The 17,789-nt window shown below is 40.3% G+C and overlaps 2 protein-coding genes across 3 annotated transcripts; both read right to left on the reverse strand.

Annotated features, from left to right (window-relative positions):
* Positions 1 to 917: 917 nt before the first annotated feature.
* Positions 918 to 3,766, reverse strand: efcab2 (EF-hand calcium binding domain 2). The gene is made up of 7 exons (XM_069173926.1): positions 3,721 to 3,766; positions 3,463 to 3,547; positions 2,727 to 2,799; positions 2,308 to 2,384; positions 1,600 to 1,642; positions 1,330 to 1,396; positions 918 to 1,144 (listed from the first exon to the last, which is right to left on the reverse strand). The coding sequence occupies exons 1-7, from the start codon at positions 3,743 to 3,745 to the stop codon at positions 1,026 to 1,028; spliced, it is 489 nt and encodes a 162-aa protein (XP_069030027.1). The 5' UTR covers positions 3,746 to 3,766; the 3' UTR covers positions 918 to 1,025.
* Positions 3,767 to 4,059: 293 nt separating this feature from the next.
* Positions 4,060 to 10,768, reverse strand: cgref1 (cell growth regulator with EF-hand domain 1). 2 transcript variants are annotated; one of them, XM_069174435.1, is made up of 7 exons: positions 10,472 to 10,768; positions 9,489 to 9,594; positions 9,023 to 9,097; positions 6,609 to 6,682; positions 6,289 to 6,413; positions 6,077 to 6,178; positions 4,060 to 5,944 (listed from the first exon to the last, which is right to left on the reverse strand). In XM_069174435.1, exons 1-7 carry the CDS (start codon positions 10,479 to 10,481, stop codon positions 5,675 to 5,677), a joined length of 762 nt encoding a protein of 253 aa, XP_069030536.1. In that variant the 5' UTR covers positions 10,482 to 10,768; the 3' UTR covers positions 4,060 to 5,674. The 2 variants fall into 2 exon arrangements, with proteins under 2 accessions (XP_069030536.1, XP_069030537.1); XM_069174436.1 differs by having other exon boundaries at positions 9,023 to 9,120.
* Between the last annotated feature and the right edge of the window lie 7,021 nt (positions 10,769 to 17,789).

Genomic DNA, 17,789 nt, shown 5'->3' on the forward strand with positions numbered 1-17,789 from the left:
GACATCAAAGACACTTCATTTTATTTGTCTCCACTTCATGGAGGTTCATTTATTGTTACTAATCGACGCTTTATTTATCTGTCCATTCGCTGCACCTCCTGACGTCGTCATGGAGCCCAGATACAAACCGTGAACAAAGAATATTCTCAGTAGATTTCTATTCTTCTAAAGAGCTTGTCTGTTAGGTCTTACAGTGGCAGGCTTGTATCTGTAACTTGAGGGTTCGGATGAACAGCTCGAGATTTCATCAATCCCTTATTTTGTTACTGCTGCAGGGCATCGGCACAACATACATCTGAAGGGTTAAAAATGTCACGTCTTCCATGTAAAACGAGCCTCGTGTGCGTCCGCTGCCGGAGAGTGTGAAAGGAGCGTGTGCTATTTTAAGATGCAGCATGATGCCTCTGTTGCTATTTTAAGCTCATGTTCTGGGTCTTCTGGGACAGCAGCAAGCTCTCCTCCTTAAATACAGCTTCTCCTCAAAAACAGAAGCACATTACAGGACCTCCAGATCACCTCAGGAAAGCTTCAGATCACCTCAGGAAAGCTTCAGATCACCCCACACCAGCTGTCTGAGTTACTTTACTGTTCATCACATCCCAGTGCAAAATTACAACCAATGTGTTTTACATTAGCAAGCCAGGTGTGCGGGATGATTCTGATATCTGACTGGATTCACGTTTACAAAAATGAGTCTCGCCAATTAGTTTATATTGCGACTCTGGAGAAGATAATAAAACATCTCTGCCAGGTCAGACCTGTCAATAAGGAAGAGGTTAGGTACGAAATGTAAAATGCTGCTATATGTTGTGCCAACATGGTGCTTCTAAACTGATACATTTCCTCTAATCTGCCCATTTGAACAAAAGTTACCTTGATCTGAATTCAGTGACACTTCTGGAAACACAAAGCGAGACTTGACCAATGTACATTTATTTATAATTCCGTATCACAACACAAACATGCAGAAATTGTGTGTATTACCTCTGAACACTTATGCTGACACACACACACTGTGACTCTGTCTACATATCGGGGTCAATGGTCAGCTGGCTGATTAAATCTTTGTAATAGATAAAGTTCTTCTCATGGTCAGCGAGTGCTGTCAGCATCTCATCTATCTCCTCCTGACTGAAGGGATCGCCTGGTTTAAAGATGATAATCAACAAACACAAACGAGCACAGGTTAAAAAAAAAAAAAAACAGTTCCTCCATTGTAGGGTGTCTTGTGGAAGTAAAGGAAGGCTAGACACACAATAAATATCTGTGGAATAATCTGTTTTTTACCACACAAACTAATATTTTGTCAACCCAAAACTTGTGCCTTACCTTCCTCTGTCATGTACTTTGTCAACTCCTCAGGCTCCAGGTATCCTTTATTTGTGTTGTCCAGAACCTGGGAACACAGTGTTGATGCCTTCATGCCTTAATAAACATCAGTGAGCAACACTCTGATGTTGGTGTCACTCTGTTAACAGTATGACATCGTCAGAGGCAAACTTCATTTAGGCTGCGGTTGCTTGTGCTGAAGAGGGAGACTGAGGGGATCTACAGTTACCAGATAAAACGGTCGGACTCTAAGGCTGCGGCCGTTCTCACCTTGAAGGCCTGCAGCAGAAGGTCTTCAGGGATGGGAGGGAACCTAACAGACAGCAGCACTGACATGAAAACCTACACAATACTGTAAACAATCGGTAATCATGTTACTTCACAGCAATCGCATGATGGATTTAACGGAGTTCGTTAGTAATACAAAGGCCAAACTGACACCTCAGACTGTACTGTACTTGTTTAATTGAGGTTTTTGCTGGTTTTAAGCGAAGTTAAAATATTGTTAGAGGCGGAGGACATAAGAATGAACCTGTGTATTATGGAGAATACACTTAATCTCATTTATCTGCTCGAAGCACAGAAAAGCAGCAGTTTAAAAGAAAGAGGAAATATAAAATTTGGTATTTTGAGGGTGGTGAGTAAACATCCCGTGAAAGATTAATGATCAAAAAAACAGAACAAGTAGCCATTACTTTTACACCACACATTTGTTCTGTAAAATACAGCAGTGACTACCTCATTACACTGTATTTACCAAATGTAAACGTGATCTGAAAACTCATAGCAATGACAGGTCATTTGATCCTTTGTGACATTTAATACAAACAATGTCTGTATATTAATTATCGGCTTTAATACAAGCACCTTGTATCTCGACATTGCATCTTCTCAGCCTCATTCATTTTTAGTATTTCAGTTATTTTGCAAAAGAACACAACTTGCATGAGACAAAAGTGTATAACAGAACGATCTCACCTGTTCTCCAGCAGAACTTTGGTCATGGCTGGGAGGAACCTGTCCAAATGGATATATGCCGAGTCATCCTGTTCCACCTGGTTGGACAGGAAAAGGCTGCTGGGTTTGGATTCTGAACATGCTTTACTTTTTTTTTTAACATACAAAACTGATTCATTTAAATGTCACCAAGCATGAAAGTAAAAAAAAACTTTTCTCTTTATATTATTTATTTTATGTCTCGCTGACTGTAGCTCTTTATTTGCACTCCTGCAAATTAACCTTAATTGTATAATATTCAATAAAAGGTCAAGTAGATACTGTAACAGGACTAAAATATACAATATTAGTCCCCTTTTTTAAATTATTGCACATCTGAGGAAAGCATCAGATTATTTATTTGACGTGATGTACTCATCTGAATCAGTCACTGCTCTGACCTCAGCTATGAGGTCATGTAGGTCGGCCTGAGTGGGAAAGCAACCCAGCGAATAGATAATGGTGCCAATCTCCCTAGAAAACAAACACAAAGGAATGAATTCAAAGCCGGGAACAGCTTGTCCATAAACAACACGTGTGTGATGTATAAACCCACAGATGGGAAAGATACTGTAGACTACATTCATTAACTGCATTTAAGGCTTCTCAGGATCTGCCTTTATTACACCAGTTAATACATATTGTTAAGGTCAGCCTTACAAAGGTAAAATCTGGATTAAATACTTGATGCACGTCCCCATTTAACATGCTTTGTCAAATAGCGAGGCTGCACTGAGTGTAAACTACGGGCTGTGACCCAAACATTTCAGAGGAATGTTTACTAGTTACTTTGAGGCCACGCACATCTGCAGAGGTTTGCAGATGTTTTCAGTGATGAGGCTGATCAGCGCTCCTCAGGTTGACATCGTGCAAAGCTCTGCTGAGATTTTCACGAGGTCTCTGATAATGGTGACAAAGTTGTAACTTGTTCTGCAGGAAAACTAACAAGGGGAGCTGTGAAGTGCTGAAAAATGCTATTTCTGATGCGTCTCACAAGAAAACGAGCGCACACCTTTCGGGACTGGTCTTCTCAACTACTTCGCTCACAATACTTCCGCACCTAAATTTACTCAAGTGGAACTTTGCACGAGCTTTACTTTCAACAGTGGCTGGAGGTGCGACTTTTATTTGACTCACCTGACGTCCACCGTGTGGTTACAATCGCTGTCAAACGCTTCAAAAGCTGCTTTGATTTTCTTGTGGACGTCTGACACTGCGGCCTCTGACAAACAAGATAAGACAACAGACGACAGCGCCAACAGTTAAGCTGGCGTGTTATTGGGAAAAAAAAAATAGCCTGAAGTGACTTTGAATAACGTCGAGGGCAAAACAATCGTGCCTGCTTTCATTTCAGCCAGCAGAGAGACGGAATGCAAGTAAGCAACTACGACTAACCTGCACTTTTGTCGCTCTCCGCCATGTTTGTCCGGGTGTTACTCTGTTGCCTAGCAACCGACTGCCCTCGTCACCTCGGTCGCCAGTTTGTTGCCATTTCATCATCAATGTGTCTCTTTCGTGATAACTTTCATTCATAAAATACTTCAATGTCTCAATACACAGGATTGATTTATGCAGACCATCAAATTGTACTCTCATCTTTGCTTATGTTATCTGGTTTAATAGCCCACACATATTGTGTTTGTTCCATTTTAAACTTAATTTCAGATCTAACAAATCCAACAAACTAAAACAGGAGACAGACAGAAAAGGGGACCGAGCAGAGGGTCAGAGAAATGTTTGCTTTATTTTCTCTAGCTGTATAAATGCATAAATGGTCAAAAAAAAAAAAAAAAAAAAAAAAAAAAAAAAAGTCAACAAAATATCCCAACAAATATTAAAGCCTTTCATACTGTAGACACATTTCAAGCGTGCAAATAGACTGGATTTAATGTTACATTACTTTGATTGTTATTCATTTACGTCTGTAGTCAATAGATTGGTTTAAAAAAAAAAATAATAATAATTAAGCAGTCATCTTAATCAATAAATTAATTGAAGTTGGAGTGCAAGACTTTTACATATAAAGTCTGTTACATTCAAGCCCGAAATCGATCCCCACCAGGTATAAATCTGTCTGTATTTCACAGTACACAGAATTTTCAAATCTGGTGTCTGGTGAGACATCAGCTGGTTGATTACATACTGAGCATGCTCACCAGAGACTTCCTTCTAACTGCCAGTTTAGCCCTCTGCCAAGTTCAATTGGGATGAAACAATTCAATCATGCAGCTTTTCTTGATATTTTTAAAATGTTATGAAACGAGTCATTTTGGAGGGTCGTGATGCTTAAAACATTTTACAGCCACAACAGTTAGTGACAGGGTGGGCTACAGCAGAGCCTATGAAATAAGCAAGTGTTGAAAGGGTTTCTATAATTACTCTCTCTGGCAGGAGAGGAGACAAAACTTCCACACTGAAGGTTTAATTTCTGTATCTGAAATGTCACCAAAACAATGCTGATGAAGTGGAGCCATTTGGTGTGAAGTGCTGTTTTGTCTTCTCTCTCTATTCTAGTTCTACGTCTCTCCCAGTCTAGCAAGCTTTGTGTTGCTGATTGTTCCTCCTATGGCCGGTCTTGCTGTCATCTATGGTGGATACCTTCGCTCTAGGATGCTCTGGCACAGGCCACACAGGTACAGTGCACAGAAACAGAGTGAGGAAGCTGCTGAGAAGCAGTCTACCCAGATACCAACATGACATTGATTCAACGTTGAATCAATGAAATAAGATTGGATACATTTTGGTAATTACTGGCTTTTTCAATGCTGAAACGATGTCATTGAATGGATATTGACCTTTGTTAGCTGTACTGCCCCACTGGCAAGAGGATTTTAGGATTACCGTACCTATTCATGTGTCCCTTCATCCAACACTTCAAGGCAACATGTCAAAATCCAGTAGGTGCGTTTCTGTGAAATTTGGCAAGTTCATTGATGCTCCTCAGAGGATGAACCCTGTTAATTCTGTGACGTAAAAAAATAAAAACAAAATAAAAGGAATGAACGAAAAGCTCACAGCTCAGTGACATGAACAGATTGGACATTAATCTGAGAAGAGACTTCATGGAAGATGATCTTCTCAGTCTGATATTCATAGAAAGAGCATTTTAGTACAGCGAGAGGGAGACTTTGAATAGAAACACCTTTTCATGTCTGACAGTCCACTGATATGGACGGGAGCACAATCTCAGGATTCAGATCCAGAGAACGACCATTTGTGGGGTTGAAGATTAAGAAATTATTTCAGTTGATGGTGGTACTTTTAACCCAGTCATCAGTTTTCTAAGGCTGAACTCATGTGGCCAGAATGACTGAGCTGTGGTTTCTGTAGTGAGGGTATGTGTGTGGGTTTATATCTCTGGTTGCCCCTGATGAACAGGAACTTTGTGGCCCTGCTTCTGATCAGCTGCCGGGGCTTCAGGGATTTGATGTCCATTATCTTCATCTATTTGCTTTATGGCTTCCTGTTCCTCTGGGTTTATTTCTTGTTGCAGTTGTTCCTCCTTTTGAGGCTGAATCCCCCCTGCTCCTGCATTCTCCTGATCAGTGATGGTGTTTGATAGCCTCTCCTCCACTGCCACCTCCTGCTCCTGGTGAGGTATCCTGTTGTTGCTTGAGTCCTTTGAGGTAGAAAGTGTGATGTAATGTTACTGCAGTCAACAACCATGAAACTGTGTGTAAAACTAGACACAGCTCAGTAAACCAAAATGTAATAATGCGACACTACTTCTGTTATTGTTTGTGTGCAGCACCTGAATGTGAGGGAGTGAAGGAGAGAGCAGCTCAGAGGGACCCAGCAGGCCATCCTGGTTTAGATCCTGAGTCTGGAGCAAGAAGTCTACCATGGAAACCACCTGAACTCAGGGAACAAGAATAACAGGTATGTATACATACACCTCCACGTACATACCATGTCAGTTCAAACACACATCATGTGCACACACCTACAGTCACTCCTACTCACCAGCTCACTGCCCTGTGCTCCAGGTGCATGATGGGAGTTATAGTGCGAAAGTAGCTTCATCATCTCCAAGCCATCCAAGAACCCACTCCGATCGTAGTCATAAAGGCGAAACAGGAAGAACACCTCTGAAACAAAGCAGAAGAGAGAAATAGCAAGCCCGTCTGACAAACTACTGTAGTAAAACTCCAGAGGATGCACAACCTGCTCTACCACAACTTTGATTTTAAATGTTTTACCAGATTCAGAGTTCACGATTCAAAATGCTAAAATCCTATAAAATTACTTATCAGGGTGTTTCAACAGTAGCAAATGCAGCCTACCTTGTTCCCAGGTGCTGATCTCCGGTCCTCCTTGGCCGTTCTTTAGACTGGATTGAATGTAACTCTGCAGCAACCTGCGGTAAAAGCAGCACAGAGGATATAGTTAAAAGCCAAGAATTAAAAGATGTTTTCTGTCTCCAATCTATCACGGGCCTCTCAAACAAACATCTACTGTGTAGCTGCCATTGTCATGGATTGTCAGTTTCTCCCCAAAGCAGTAATTCTCCTCATCATCTGGCCCCCTACCTTTACAAAAACCTTCAAAAATATACATAAACGTACACATTTGTCCTCATAGAAACTGTTTTAATTATTAGCTACTAAACTAATTTACTATTGGCTGCACTGCTACTAAACATGTCACATGCACGTGCACGTGGAAGTGTGCCGGCACAGTCAATTGCAGGGTTACTGAGAAAATGTTTCTCTGTGCTTCTCCCTCGCTCTCTTGCTCGTTGTCTCTTCACTTTCCTTGTCGTATACTTTTTAGGGTCATGAGGGCCTAAAGTTCTGTTTACAACCACTAAAAGCAAGCATGCTACCAAACTAAGCGACATCTGTCAGTCTCGGTGAAGAGAAGTTCAAGGGGCAATGTAAACTTGGTGATTTGAGTGCAGCGCTGCCACAGCACAAATAGATACAGAATTGTGATTATTGTGGAGACAAATATTTTGAAATTGGTATGTAATGAAGAAATTAACAAACAACATTGACATTTTTTACTGTCATTATTTATGAACTTTATTGTAGAGAAAATCCAAATCTACAACCTGTAACTACAAAAATGGATGATGACTTAGAGCGCCCCCTAAATGTGTCAAAGTTGGCTTTCAGGGGAGCTCGTCTCCTTTTCAGGGTAGCTGTACTCCCCTTCGCTCCCCCGTCATTAGAACTATGAACATAACATACAATATGTTTGAACGACTGCATACAAGATGACTCCTGCATAACTGAAAGTCCACTCTCACTGTATGTGTGCAATGCAAGCTTCAGGTTTCTACATCCCACTGGTGTACACTGTCAACTGAACCAGGACTGACTTCCAAAATACGTGCGATGTAACACATCTAGGCTTCAGGTTCACACCTTAAACTCAGCTTTCAGGTGAGCTCGGAGAAACTTTCCACCGTCAGCAGAAGAACGTGAAAACAATTTTTCAGTGTCTGCACAGTATAGGTCGAACATCAGAGAGAAGCAACAGTTTTGCACCCCTTAAATAGTAAATATAGCTCTGCTGGTCTCAGGAAAATGACATTTCATCCCTGCTGTACTAATATTATAATTGGGTTGACAGTTAAGTTTTATAGAGTCATGCTATTTTTGTATTTATTATAATTTTTTTTTAATTTTTACTCATTACTACAATGATACTGATTGATATGTTGCCACAAGAGGGCGATCTCCTGCTCTGTGTTTACAGCACATACAGTCACACTGCTGCTGAAGGCCACTCAGTTCTGCTCTGGATAAAATACTTTTTTTTCCAAAGTTTAAATCAGGACTGTCACGTGCTTTAAATTGCTCTCATGGAATCATTTGCCTTAACATCTTTTATCTCATCCACATGCCACCCAGAAACACTCTGTCTACCTGTTCAGACTGCACACAGCTCTCCTGTTAATCAATGTGCATTTTTATGTCTAGGGTGGTTGAGATGGCAACTTCTATTCAACACACAACTCACAAACATTTATCTGGACTTTCACTCATTAGATGCCAACTAACAGTATGATGAAGTAGTGGACACATCTACTAATATCATCAGATAGTGAGAAGAATCTACAGCCACATTGTCTGCAACGTAAATACTTTATATTAAATCGACACAGAGGTTAAGGCTCACATTTTGTACCCTGAATAAACCGAAGCTGTAAGTTATTATGGGTGAGTTTGTACTATTACAGTACAGTAACAGAGACATGAACTAAGGGACTATTTGCAATATGTTTTGAGGATCCCCATAAAGGAAACATATTTCATAATTACGAGATAAAGCAATGTCATTTGACATGTAATCTTATCAATGTATAGTGCAGGCCACATAATTAGCACAACAGAGCAGCCAAAGTCCAGAGAGCAACAGACAGCAGCTGCTTAGTTCACTACAACAGACAGTAGGGTGAAGAAATTGAGATGTGGTTTACATGTTATGTCTCTGATTACAGTACTAACGACCGAGTCATGAAGTAATTTAACAAAACAATGCAAGACATTGAATATCTTTATTCTCCGTAATAATTTGATCATCCTCTGATTTGAAATTCAAGCTGCATTTTGAGCGTTAGACCTACAGTAGGTACACGGGCAAAATTGGCTTTCTACTTAGAGACTGTATCAACTCTTTGCCTTCAAAGAAAGCAACTAAAAACAACTTAATGCTTTCTGCAACTGCATCACGTCCAAGTTCCTCTCACCTGCGTTCCTCCTCTCCAGATCCAAAGGGATTGAGTAGAGCTGCAGAAGGGGGGCGGGCATCTACTGATTCCTCTCTGTAAGACAAACAAAAACTCCACTACAAAAAAAGGAGAAAAAGAGCCTTTCCTTTTTTTTTTTCCACTTTAATTTAAATTTGTTGTAGAAAGTTGCAAAGACAAATGACAGAAAGTTTGTTTCTTTTTCTGGCTATTCTGACAAAGTATCTGTATCTTCCTGACTTGGAAAAACATCAGCTTGAAACATCCAGATATATTAGTTTTGGCCGTTCTGACACTCTAATCTTTGTCGTCATACTTATTGTGGAAATGGATTTCTTGTTACATTAAAAAATATATATATATCGTACGACAAAAATATCTTGCAGGGTAACACTACAAATATTTATGCCTTGGATGTGTGTTGTAAAAAAGAGAGTGAAACTTCGGGATAGGGAGGTGCAATTACCTTTGTATCCCAGGCAGCCCTGGTGCAGCCAGGCACAGGTGTATGAGCAGCACCAGAGACAGAACACATTGGACCGGCCGGTCCAGGTGAGACTCCATGAGCACATCTTAAAGTACACAGCCATATTATCACCTCACATCTTATCGGTGCAGGTCACCATCATCTATTTTTCTGCTTCCATTAAAACAGTTACTACAAATTGAATACTCTAAATATCAACACATCATGCAACTGTATAAGCATAACACTTTTGTTATGGACATAACTGGTATCTCAAGGGTTTGTTTTGTTGGAATAAACTTAAAATAAAATCAAGAAATAACTACATTAGGGACATTGCAGTGGTTGAGAGGTGACCCTGTACAAAGTGTAATTTCCACTACTGCTGCCTTACACCTATTACCCACAAACCAAAACAGTCTTTGTAGAAATACTGCTGCCTTTAAACAGACGAGGGATCTTAATGGCATTATCAATTAATGATTTGTAGATCAGCAGAGCCCTTCCATAATGTCCCCACTGCTGAGTGAATTCGTCCATGTGTCACCAGTACATTTTGACAAAAAAATACTTTAGATTGGTGAGTTAAACTGCTTCGCTTGGAAATGAATTGCCGGCCTGACACGTGTACAGGGCGCTTTATCCCTATTGAAATGCGCTGAATAATAAACTGGCTTTACTGCAGCTTCCTGGTGTGGACCTGACCCGCCGCTGACACCTTTATCTCGCTGCACCATTGTTTCTGCCTGAACACACAGCCATTACAAAACACTGTGGTTTCTGAGACACTCACTGCTCCCCTGTAGTCACATTACATCGCTGTATTAAAACAAAAAATCATGGACGCTGGCCTCGTTTTCGCCTGCACGCATTTATTCAGATGTAGATTAAATATTTATGTGAACTAGTTAACGTGCACACCGAAGTGCTCGGCGCCGAAAGAGTCTGTAATGTCTCTGCGCTCCGAGTGATAACGAGCCTACCTGTCTGCATAGTTGGCGTGTGAACAGTACAAAGCTTTAATTCCTGCAGGACAGGTTCATATCTGGAGAGCAACTCTGCCCCGCACCGCCCTGCTCGCGTCTCCCGGTCTGCACTGCGCAACGGCGGCGGCACGAGCGCCCCCCTCCAAGCTGCCACGGAGACCGGGTGTGTTTTGGTCAATGACAGGGTCCACGTGGAAGGACGGAGTCGCTCTGGCGTTAGCGAGTTTAGCAGCTGCTCTTTTTGCTCCTCTGACCGGGTTTTCCGCCACGCCACGTCCTCACCGACAGCCGGATTTGTAATGCGGGACGGGTGGAGTCATCTGGTCACAGCCTCTATAGCTCAGTGTTATATTTCATATTTAGTCTCAGGAAGACGCTGTACCACGTGCTTGATGTTGGCAGGGACGTTCCCTGTATCTGTATTTCTGTAAAACTTTGTGTTCTTAGGTTACCTGGCAGCTGCGCATTTTCCGGGATCATGATTTCAGTTCAAAACCAATTTTTTTTTTTTTGTTTAATTTTGTATTATTATTATTTTTACACTGGTTTTATTTAATAGTGGTATGACAACTTGAGCTTGAATTGGGAATAAAGAGTTTTCTTAAAGACGTGTTCTTTAAGGCCATTCGAGTTATTACACACACACACACACACACACACACACAAGCCAATTGGCAGTAAAGAACCCAGAAGTATGACTCCACTTCTAGGAGGCTATTTGACCACAAGATGTCCCTGTAGTCCTCTGTTTGAAGTTATACATCTTCAACATTATATTTCAGAAGGTTAGGCTAATAATGTTAGAATTTCATCTCAACTTCATCTTGCATTAAAATGTAATTGCGAATGTCATGTTTACAATGAATTATTAATTTGACAAAACAAAAAATATTATCCAAAGTAAAGGGGAAAAAAATGTACGAACAAATCAAGTTAGTCTTTTTTAAACAAAGTGAATGTGTAGTATGTGTAGCTGTGCTTCATCACTAATCAATAAAGCTCTTTAAGTGGTCACCCCATGTTGACTAGGCAATAAGGGCTGGCCTTACTTTTCATCAGCTGTCCTACCATACTGCATCTATAGTATCTGTGTAGATTTGCAAAAAATAACAAGAAATACCTCACATGTCAGGCTTTCTTATATAGTATTAAAAAGTGACTAATTTTAGAAGTAATAACTCACACACACATACACGTAAGCGGCTTAAGTGTTCAAGTGGATTTTAGACACAAAAGAAACTCAAAGTTTGTCAAATGAAAAGGAGCTCCAATCTTCAAACATCGAACAAAAGAACGTTAAAACACACTCGACCATACACAGTTACACATCTATAAAGGTCAAAGAGGGAAGTAGTTGGTCTTTTCATTGGAGGACTGAGTGGGTAAGACCAGTCACAACTTTACAATACCAGACGTAAAGTAGTTTTAGTCAGGGACGCCCACAAAAACACAAAAACATCTCCGTGCGTGACTCACTGAGGGGCTAAGCACCGTAGTAGCTCATTATTTCACAGCTGGTTGGTGCACAAACGTCCTACTGACACTCAGTTAACATGTCTAGCGTGTGTGTGTGTAATGGCAATGCATTTCATTTTGAAGAAACCTTTTTATTCTCGTGCACAGCAGGCAACAGATAGACGGAGACATGATGAAGAAAATACAGATGTTGCTCTTCCAGATTACACCACACAGAACATGCTGTCATTGGGCTGAATAGAAGCACCAGTGACTAACATCTAGGCGGTGCTGTGCGTTCATGTGACAGTCACAGAAGCTGTTCGCTGTCCACAGCAGTAAGTCATTTAGGTCATTCAGCTTGCCAATCACTATTTAGTTAGAATGATCCAAAAGAGCTGCACAATTTTTTTTATTTTTTTTTAGCATCTAATAAGAGCATACAGTTTTTATACTTTTTTTTTTTTTTTTTTTTAATGATACTAAGGACATTTCCCCCTTCAGTCTAATTTATTGCAGGGAACAAGCTTGAGTAGGCAGGACGCAGCATAACAGAGCTTCAATTTACATAACTTCAGAATCCAATATTCATGAGTGAACACATGTCCGACGACACCAGTAAGTGCAGTTGCATTTGTACTTGTGTTTTGTTAATGTAATCGACTCACTGCCTTCCAAATTTGAATTTTACAGCATGGAGGTGGAAAAGCTTTACTGCTTTACCTGGTTTCTATGTGTCTGGATCTCTGAAGGGATTCTTAAGGGATAAAATTGAAACTGCTCCAGTAATTGATCCTCAGTCACCTTTTCCCCTTGTCGGTTTGACCGAAAATCTAAATAACTGGGCCAAACTAGTATTTATTGTACAGGTCACTGATTATTTTCAGATGTTAATTGCTTTATTGTATCATGCAGTGCACTTGTATGGAAGCATCTGCATTTGTTTAGATTTGTTTTAGATTTGTTTTTTCTTTCAAACCATGCACAACCACAGTTTTAAGCAACAAATCAGGCTGACTCTGGAAACAGGGCTTTTTAATGGAGGACAATCTGGCAGGTGCAACAAATATAGTTGATAGTATAATTCTATTCAGCTTCTTCAATTTCAGCTTCTTGGTTCTCAGCCTGCTGGCTCACAGTCACAGTCATAGTTTCCTGGGACAGAGCCATCACTGTCAGTAACACTTGTGCTTTTCATACACTGCAGAAATACTACAGTGTTACATAATATCACCAATCTTTATGTACTCAGAATAATTAACACTCAGTGTCACAGGAAAGTGACAAAATGTCAATCAAGCCCAGCTGCACACTCCCACACAGTCCTGAGTACAAACCTAATCAGGCACAATAAATGTAAACATACATGTCTCCGCTCTGCCATGTCGTCGTATCCAACCTCTGTTACAGACCAGATGAAGGTGAGTAGTGTGTCTTTTTTTTTTTAACCACACCTCTATTTTTAACACACTTTTTTTCTGTTGTGCGGTCTACTTTGATCACCGTCCCTGTCAGAGCAGATGGCAACACTGCATTTTGTAACCATTGTTTCTCTTTCCCCCTTATGTGCTCAAATACTCTCACATCTCCTCTTCCTGGACCCTCACTTTCAACTGTAGCACTCAACCACCCACCTTTATTTCATTTAATGTTGAATTTAAGAATTTATTTAATTGGGTTTTTTTTTGTCTCCTATAACAATTGTTTACAAAACTCATAAGGATGAGGACTCAAAGACAAATGAGTGAATTGACCGAGTAAAGCAGGACATGGGGAAGAAGAGGAATAAAAGAGAGTAAATGAAGAGGTGATGACAGTAGAAATTATGTTCAACCAGGTAGTATCTTTTCAAGATAGACTTATGAACAAGAAACATTTATTGTCAGGCAACAACCAGCAAACAATAGACAACCAATTGTTAATACCACCATGGGGGAATTTAAAAATCTAGTCTGAGATGACACTGCAGTTTTTCCATTTAAAAAGTGGAAAAGGTGGAAAAACACCACAAGGAAAATTTATTTAACAAAAATATCAATAGAAAATGTGGGTTCTTCATTGACATCAGAAACGAGTGTTAGTGCCTTTGCAGAAATAACTTCTTGTAGGCTTTTGCACAATTGTCTATCGTCTAATTTTTTATTACTCTTCACTGTAAAATTCCTTTAGCTGTAAGTTGTTTCAGGGTTTTCTTGCATGTGAAAGGTCCACTTCCTGTTCAACTTCAGCTTTCAGACAGATGACCTCACATTATCTTCAAGCACTCCTTGATATGATGAAAAAAAAAATCATGGTTGAAACTGTGACTCCAAGCTGCTCAGTCCCAAGACAGTGAAGCAACCTTGAAACCAAGTTCTTCCCCTGAAAAGATGCTTTTGGTCTGCACCAAACATGTATTCAGCACATCATTTTAAAAGGCCAGGTCTTTGCTGACATGATATTTGGCAAACTGGAGTTTTATTCTAATGTTCTTTTTGGACAGCGAAGACTTTTCCTGGCACGCCTCATGCAGGACAAATATGTGCAATTTCTTTCTATTTGTAGACACTTTGACACCAACAGTTGCAGAACCCCTGATTCTAATAAATGTAGGGGTGTACTCACCTTTTTCATGTGACTGATATGTTTTTTATTTATTGAAATTATGAAAATGATTACAAAATGCCAATTTTATGTCACTTTTCTGAACAGGAATGATAGTATTGTGAGCAAGGTGAAACATATCTTTTGAAAATTTGACTTTCTGCATGCTATTCCCACTTCCCAGCACCGTGTCACGCACATACATGACTCTGTTTGTCTTTAGCATAGCCCAGGTGCAGGTACTCACACAAGCATGTACACTGGCGCGCGCGCGCACACACACACACACACACACACACACACACACACACACACACACACACACACACACACACACACACACACACACACACACACACACACACACACACACACACACGTAGGTCCCAGACAACGTTTCCTCCATTCAGTTATGTAACTTGGATTAGTTTCCACTATTTTCTGGCCTCCAACAGTCAAAACTATGTGAGCTATTTTTATCCCTGGACCCCAATGTAATATCAACAGATGCTTACCATAATAATGACTACACTGATGGGCATTGTTGCTCATGTGGACGAGTCCTCCTAACATTGATACTCACTGCATGGGCCTCCCACAACAACACCAAAAGCCATTGTCACTTCATGGATACCAACTCAAAGCTCAGCTGTGGCATAATCTGGAACTATATTCTGCCCATCACAGAGTTTGTTTTTACTTCTTGGCGCTGAAGCTTGTTGCTGAGCCAATGTTACTCAATCAATACTGTGCAGCAGAAAGTCTAGAGAAGTTGTGGAACGATGTTGAATCTAGTGCCACAGACTCTCTTGCTGCATCAGTAGAAGTTATGAAGTTGAAATATTACTGTGGATAGTTGTGTACACATTTAGCTTCAAGTTCTAGTCAGAACATGGCTGCTAGTTGACTGATCACTGTAATCTATCAAGCATGTTGTTCCCTTTGATTTGGACTGATTTTATTTTTGCATTTCACCATCATGTTTAGGATCCAAAAACAAGTGGAAAACAAAGCAACAAAATATAGAAAAAGTTGTTGTCAATGGACTTCTGCCATGTTAAAACGTTTACCACATCAGCAGTTTGTTCAAACTGACTTCTGGTGAACAGAGTAGATAGAGCTTCACTCGAGGAAGCTCTCTGCTCAGTGGCAGCTGGATTTGAACACTGAAAGCTAATAACTGCTACTCAAAACCTGTGACAAGTAGAAGATATTTAAGGCAAAAACAACGTTACATACTGTAGAGGTTGGTCGTGATCACAGAGCGTACACACACACACGCACACACGCACACGCACACACACACACAGGACAGCTCCATACTATGAGTTTGTTTGAAATAGTTGCTGTCACATTCCACAAGCTAATTCCTCAGGATTTCAGGTCAACCAAAGGAACCACAAATTCTGCCCCACACACACACACACACACACACACACACACACACACACACACACACACACACACACATAACAAACACAAACACACACACACACACACACACACACACACACACACACACAGAGTCAGACTCATATAGAGAGGATGTTTCTCTTGCACACTGGCAACACATACTGTACTTGTGCACACACACACACACACACACACACACACACACCCACACACACACACACACACAGAGGGCAGTTCCGCTTCATGGGCATCTAATTGCAGGCTTGTGTCCAGCCACCACATGATGTCCCAAGGACCCAGAGTCCTTTCTCCACAGGCATCTGAGGGGGCACCACATTGTCAGGACCAATCACCTTTAAGGGCAACTTTTCTTTTTAAACACAGCCACACACTCATGTATATACAGGATACACACATGTACTTTTCTGCACACAATGTGTCTCACACAGATACACATGGTATTTCCATCACTTCAGAGGACATTGTGTCACCACAACTTGAGTAATACAAGTAGACACACACACACACACACACACACACACACACACACACACATATGCAATCACCTAAACACATACAAAGTCACGCATACATTCACTTATAAGGCATTGGAAAGATCTCTGACTTGTTGTGATAACTAAGATCAAGGTTATGGTTGTCATGGCAATGCCAGAAAAGGTCAGAAGGGGTCACACTTGTTTCCACATAAGATTTGGTGAGTTGATTCTTGTGAGTGTAATTTCAGGCCTTTGCGGCATGATTTGCTTCATGCTATTTTTCACCATACATTTCCTCTCTGCCTTCTGCTACCTTGTCTGTGTTCTTGTTTTTTAAGGTAAATACTGTAAAATGACTGGCTCTCAAATTTATTCAGTCATCGCCCCGATTTGGGGAGCAGCTAATAAAAAAAAGTGGCAAGTTGAATTTGATTGAATTAAAATAAATGATTCAGGTCAGCACGACAGCATCAGCAGACTATTGTTTGTTTATTTTCCCAACATATATCATATTCATTCAACTTAGCTCCACTATTTTCTCTCCTGGTCATCCACACCACCTACAGTGGTTCTCAGTCTGAAAATATTATGAACTACAATCCGATTCCGTTCAATGACTGGAAGTTATAAGTAATTTCTTCCCATTATTGGAGTGAGAAATTTTAGACTGGGTGGAGAGAGATACTGGCGTGCTTAACACAACAATATTTGATAAATGAATGTAAATACAGCTGCACACAATTAAAAAAATCACCAGTTGGTGTTTTCATGATTAAAAGTCTACATAATACCTCAGCTTTCATGATCCCAAAAATGGTAAAACTAATAATATCCTAAGAATATGCTGTTTCAATGACATCTTGTTTTTACATCAGCAGAGCACAAGTTGTTAATTGAGTTTGTTAAAACAAGATTTCATTCCATATAAGGAGAATATTTGCATTTGTATTATTTTTACCCTTCAGACAGACTGCATATCAATGATAACAAATGATTGGAAAATAAGCTGAAATGAGAGTTCTATATTTGGTCAAGGCTGTGTAAATTGACTGTGACTAAGTATCAGCATCAGCAGACTGACGGCCATCATTAGGCAATCTATTTCTAAATTATTTGGTGCAGCACGAGACGCAACTCGAACATTTACAGACACGCAGGCACGTAAACCGCAACTGGTAGTCATCAGGACCACCTTGTGGAGCATACTTATAAATGAACTGACAAACAGAAAATATGGAAAAATGTTCATAATAGATTGATTTGAACTGGCAAGAAGTCTTCTATGAACTATTTTCAAGTTAACATGACAAAAAGTGAGACAATATTTGCCCAAAGTCAGCTGGGATACGCTCCAGCCCCCCGCCCCT

The sequence above is a fragment of the Embiotoca jacksoni genome, unplaced genomic scaffold (assembly GCF_022577435.1).
Source record: "Embiotoca jacksoni isolate LCO1_2020_lvr unplaced genomic scaffold, fEmbJac1.0.p SCAF_6, whole genome shotgun sequence".
Lineage (NCBI taxonomy): Eukaryota > Metazoa > Chordata > Actinopteri > Embiotocidae > Embiotoca > Embiotoca jacksoni.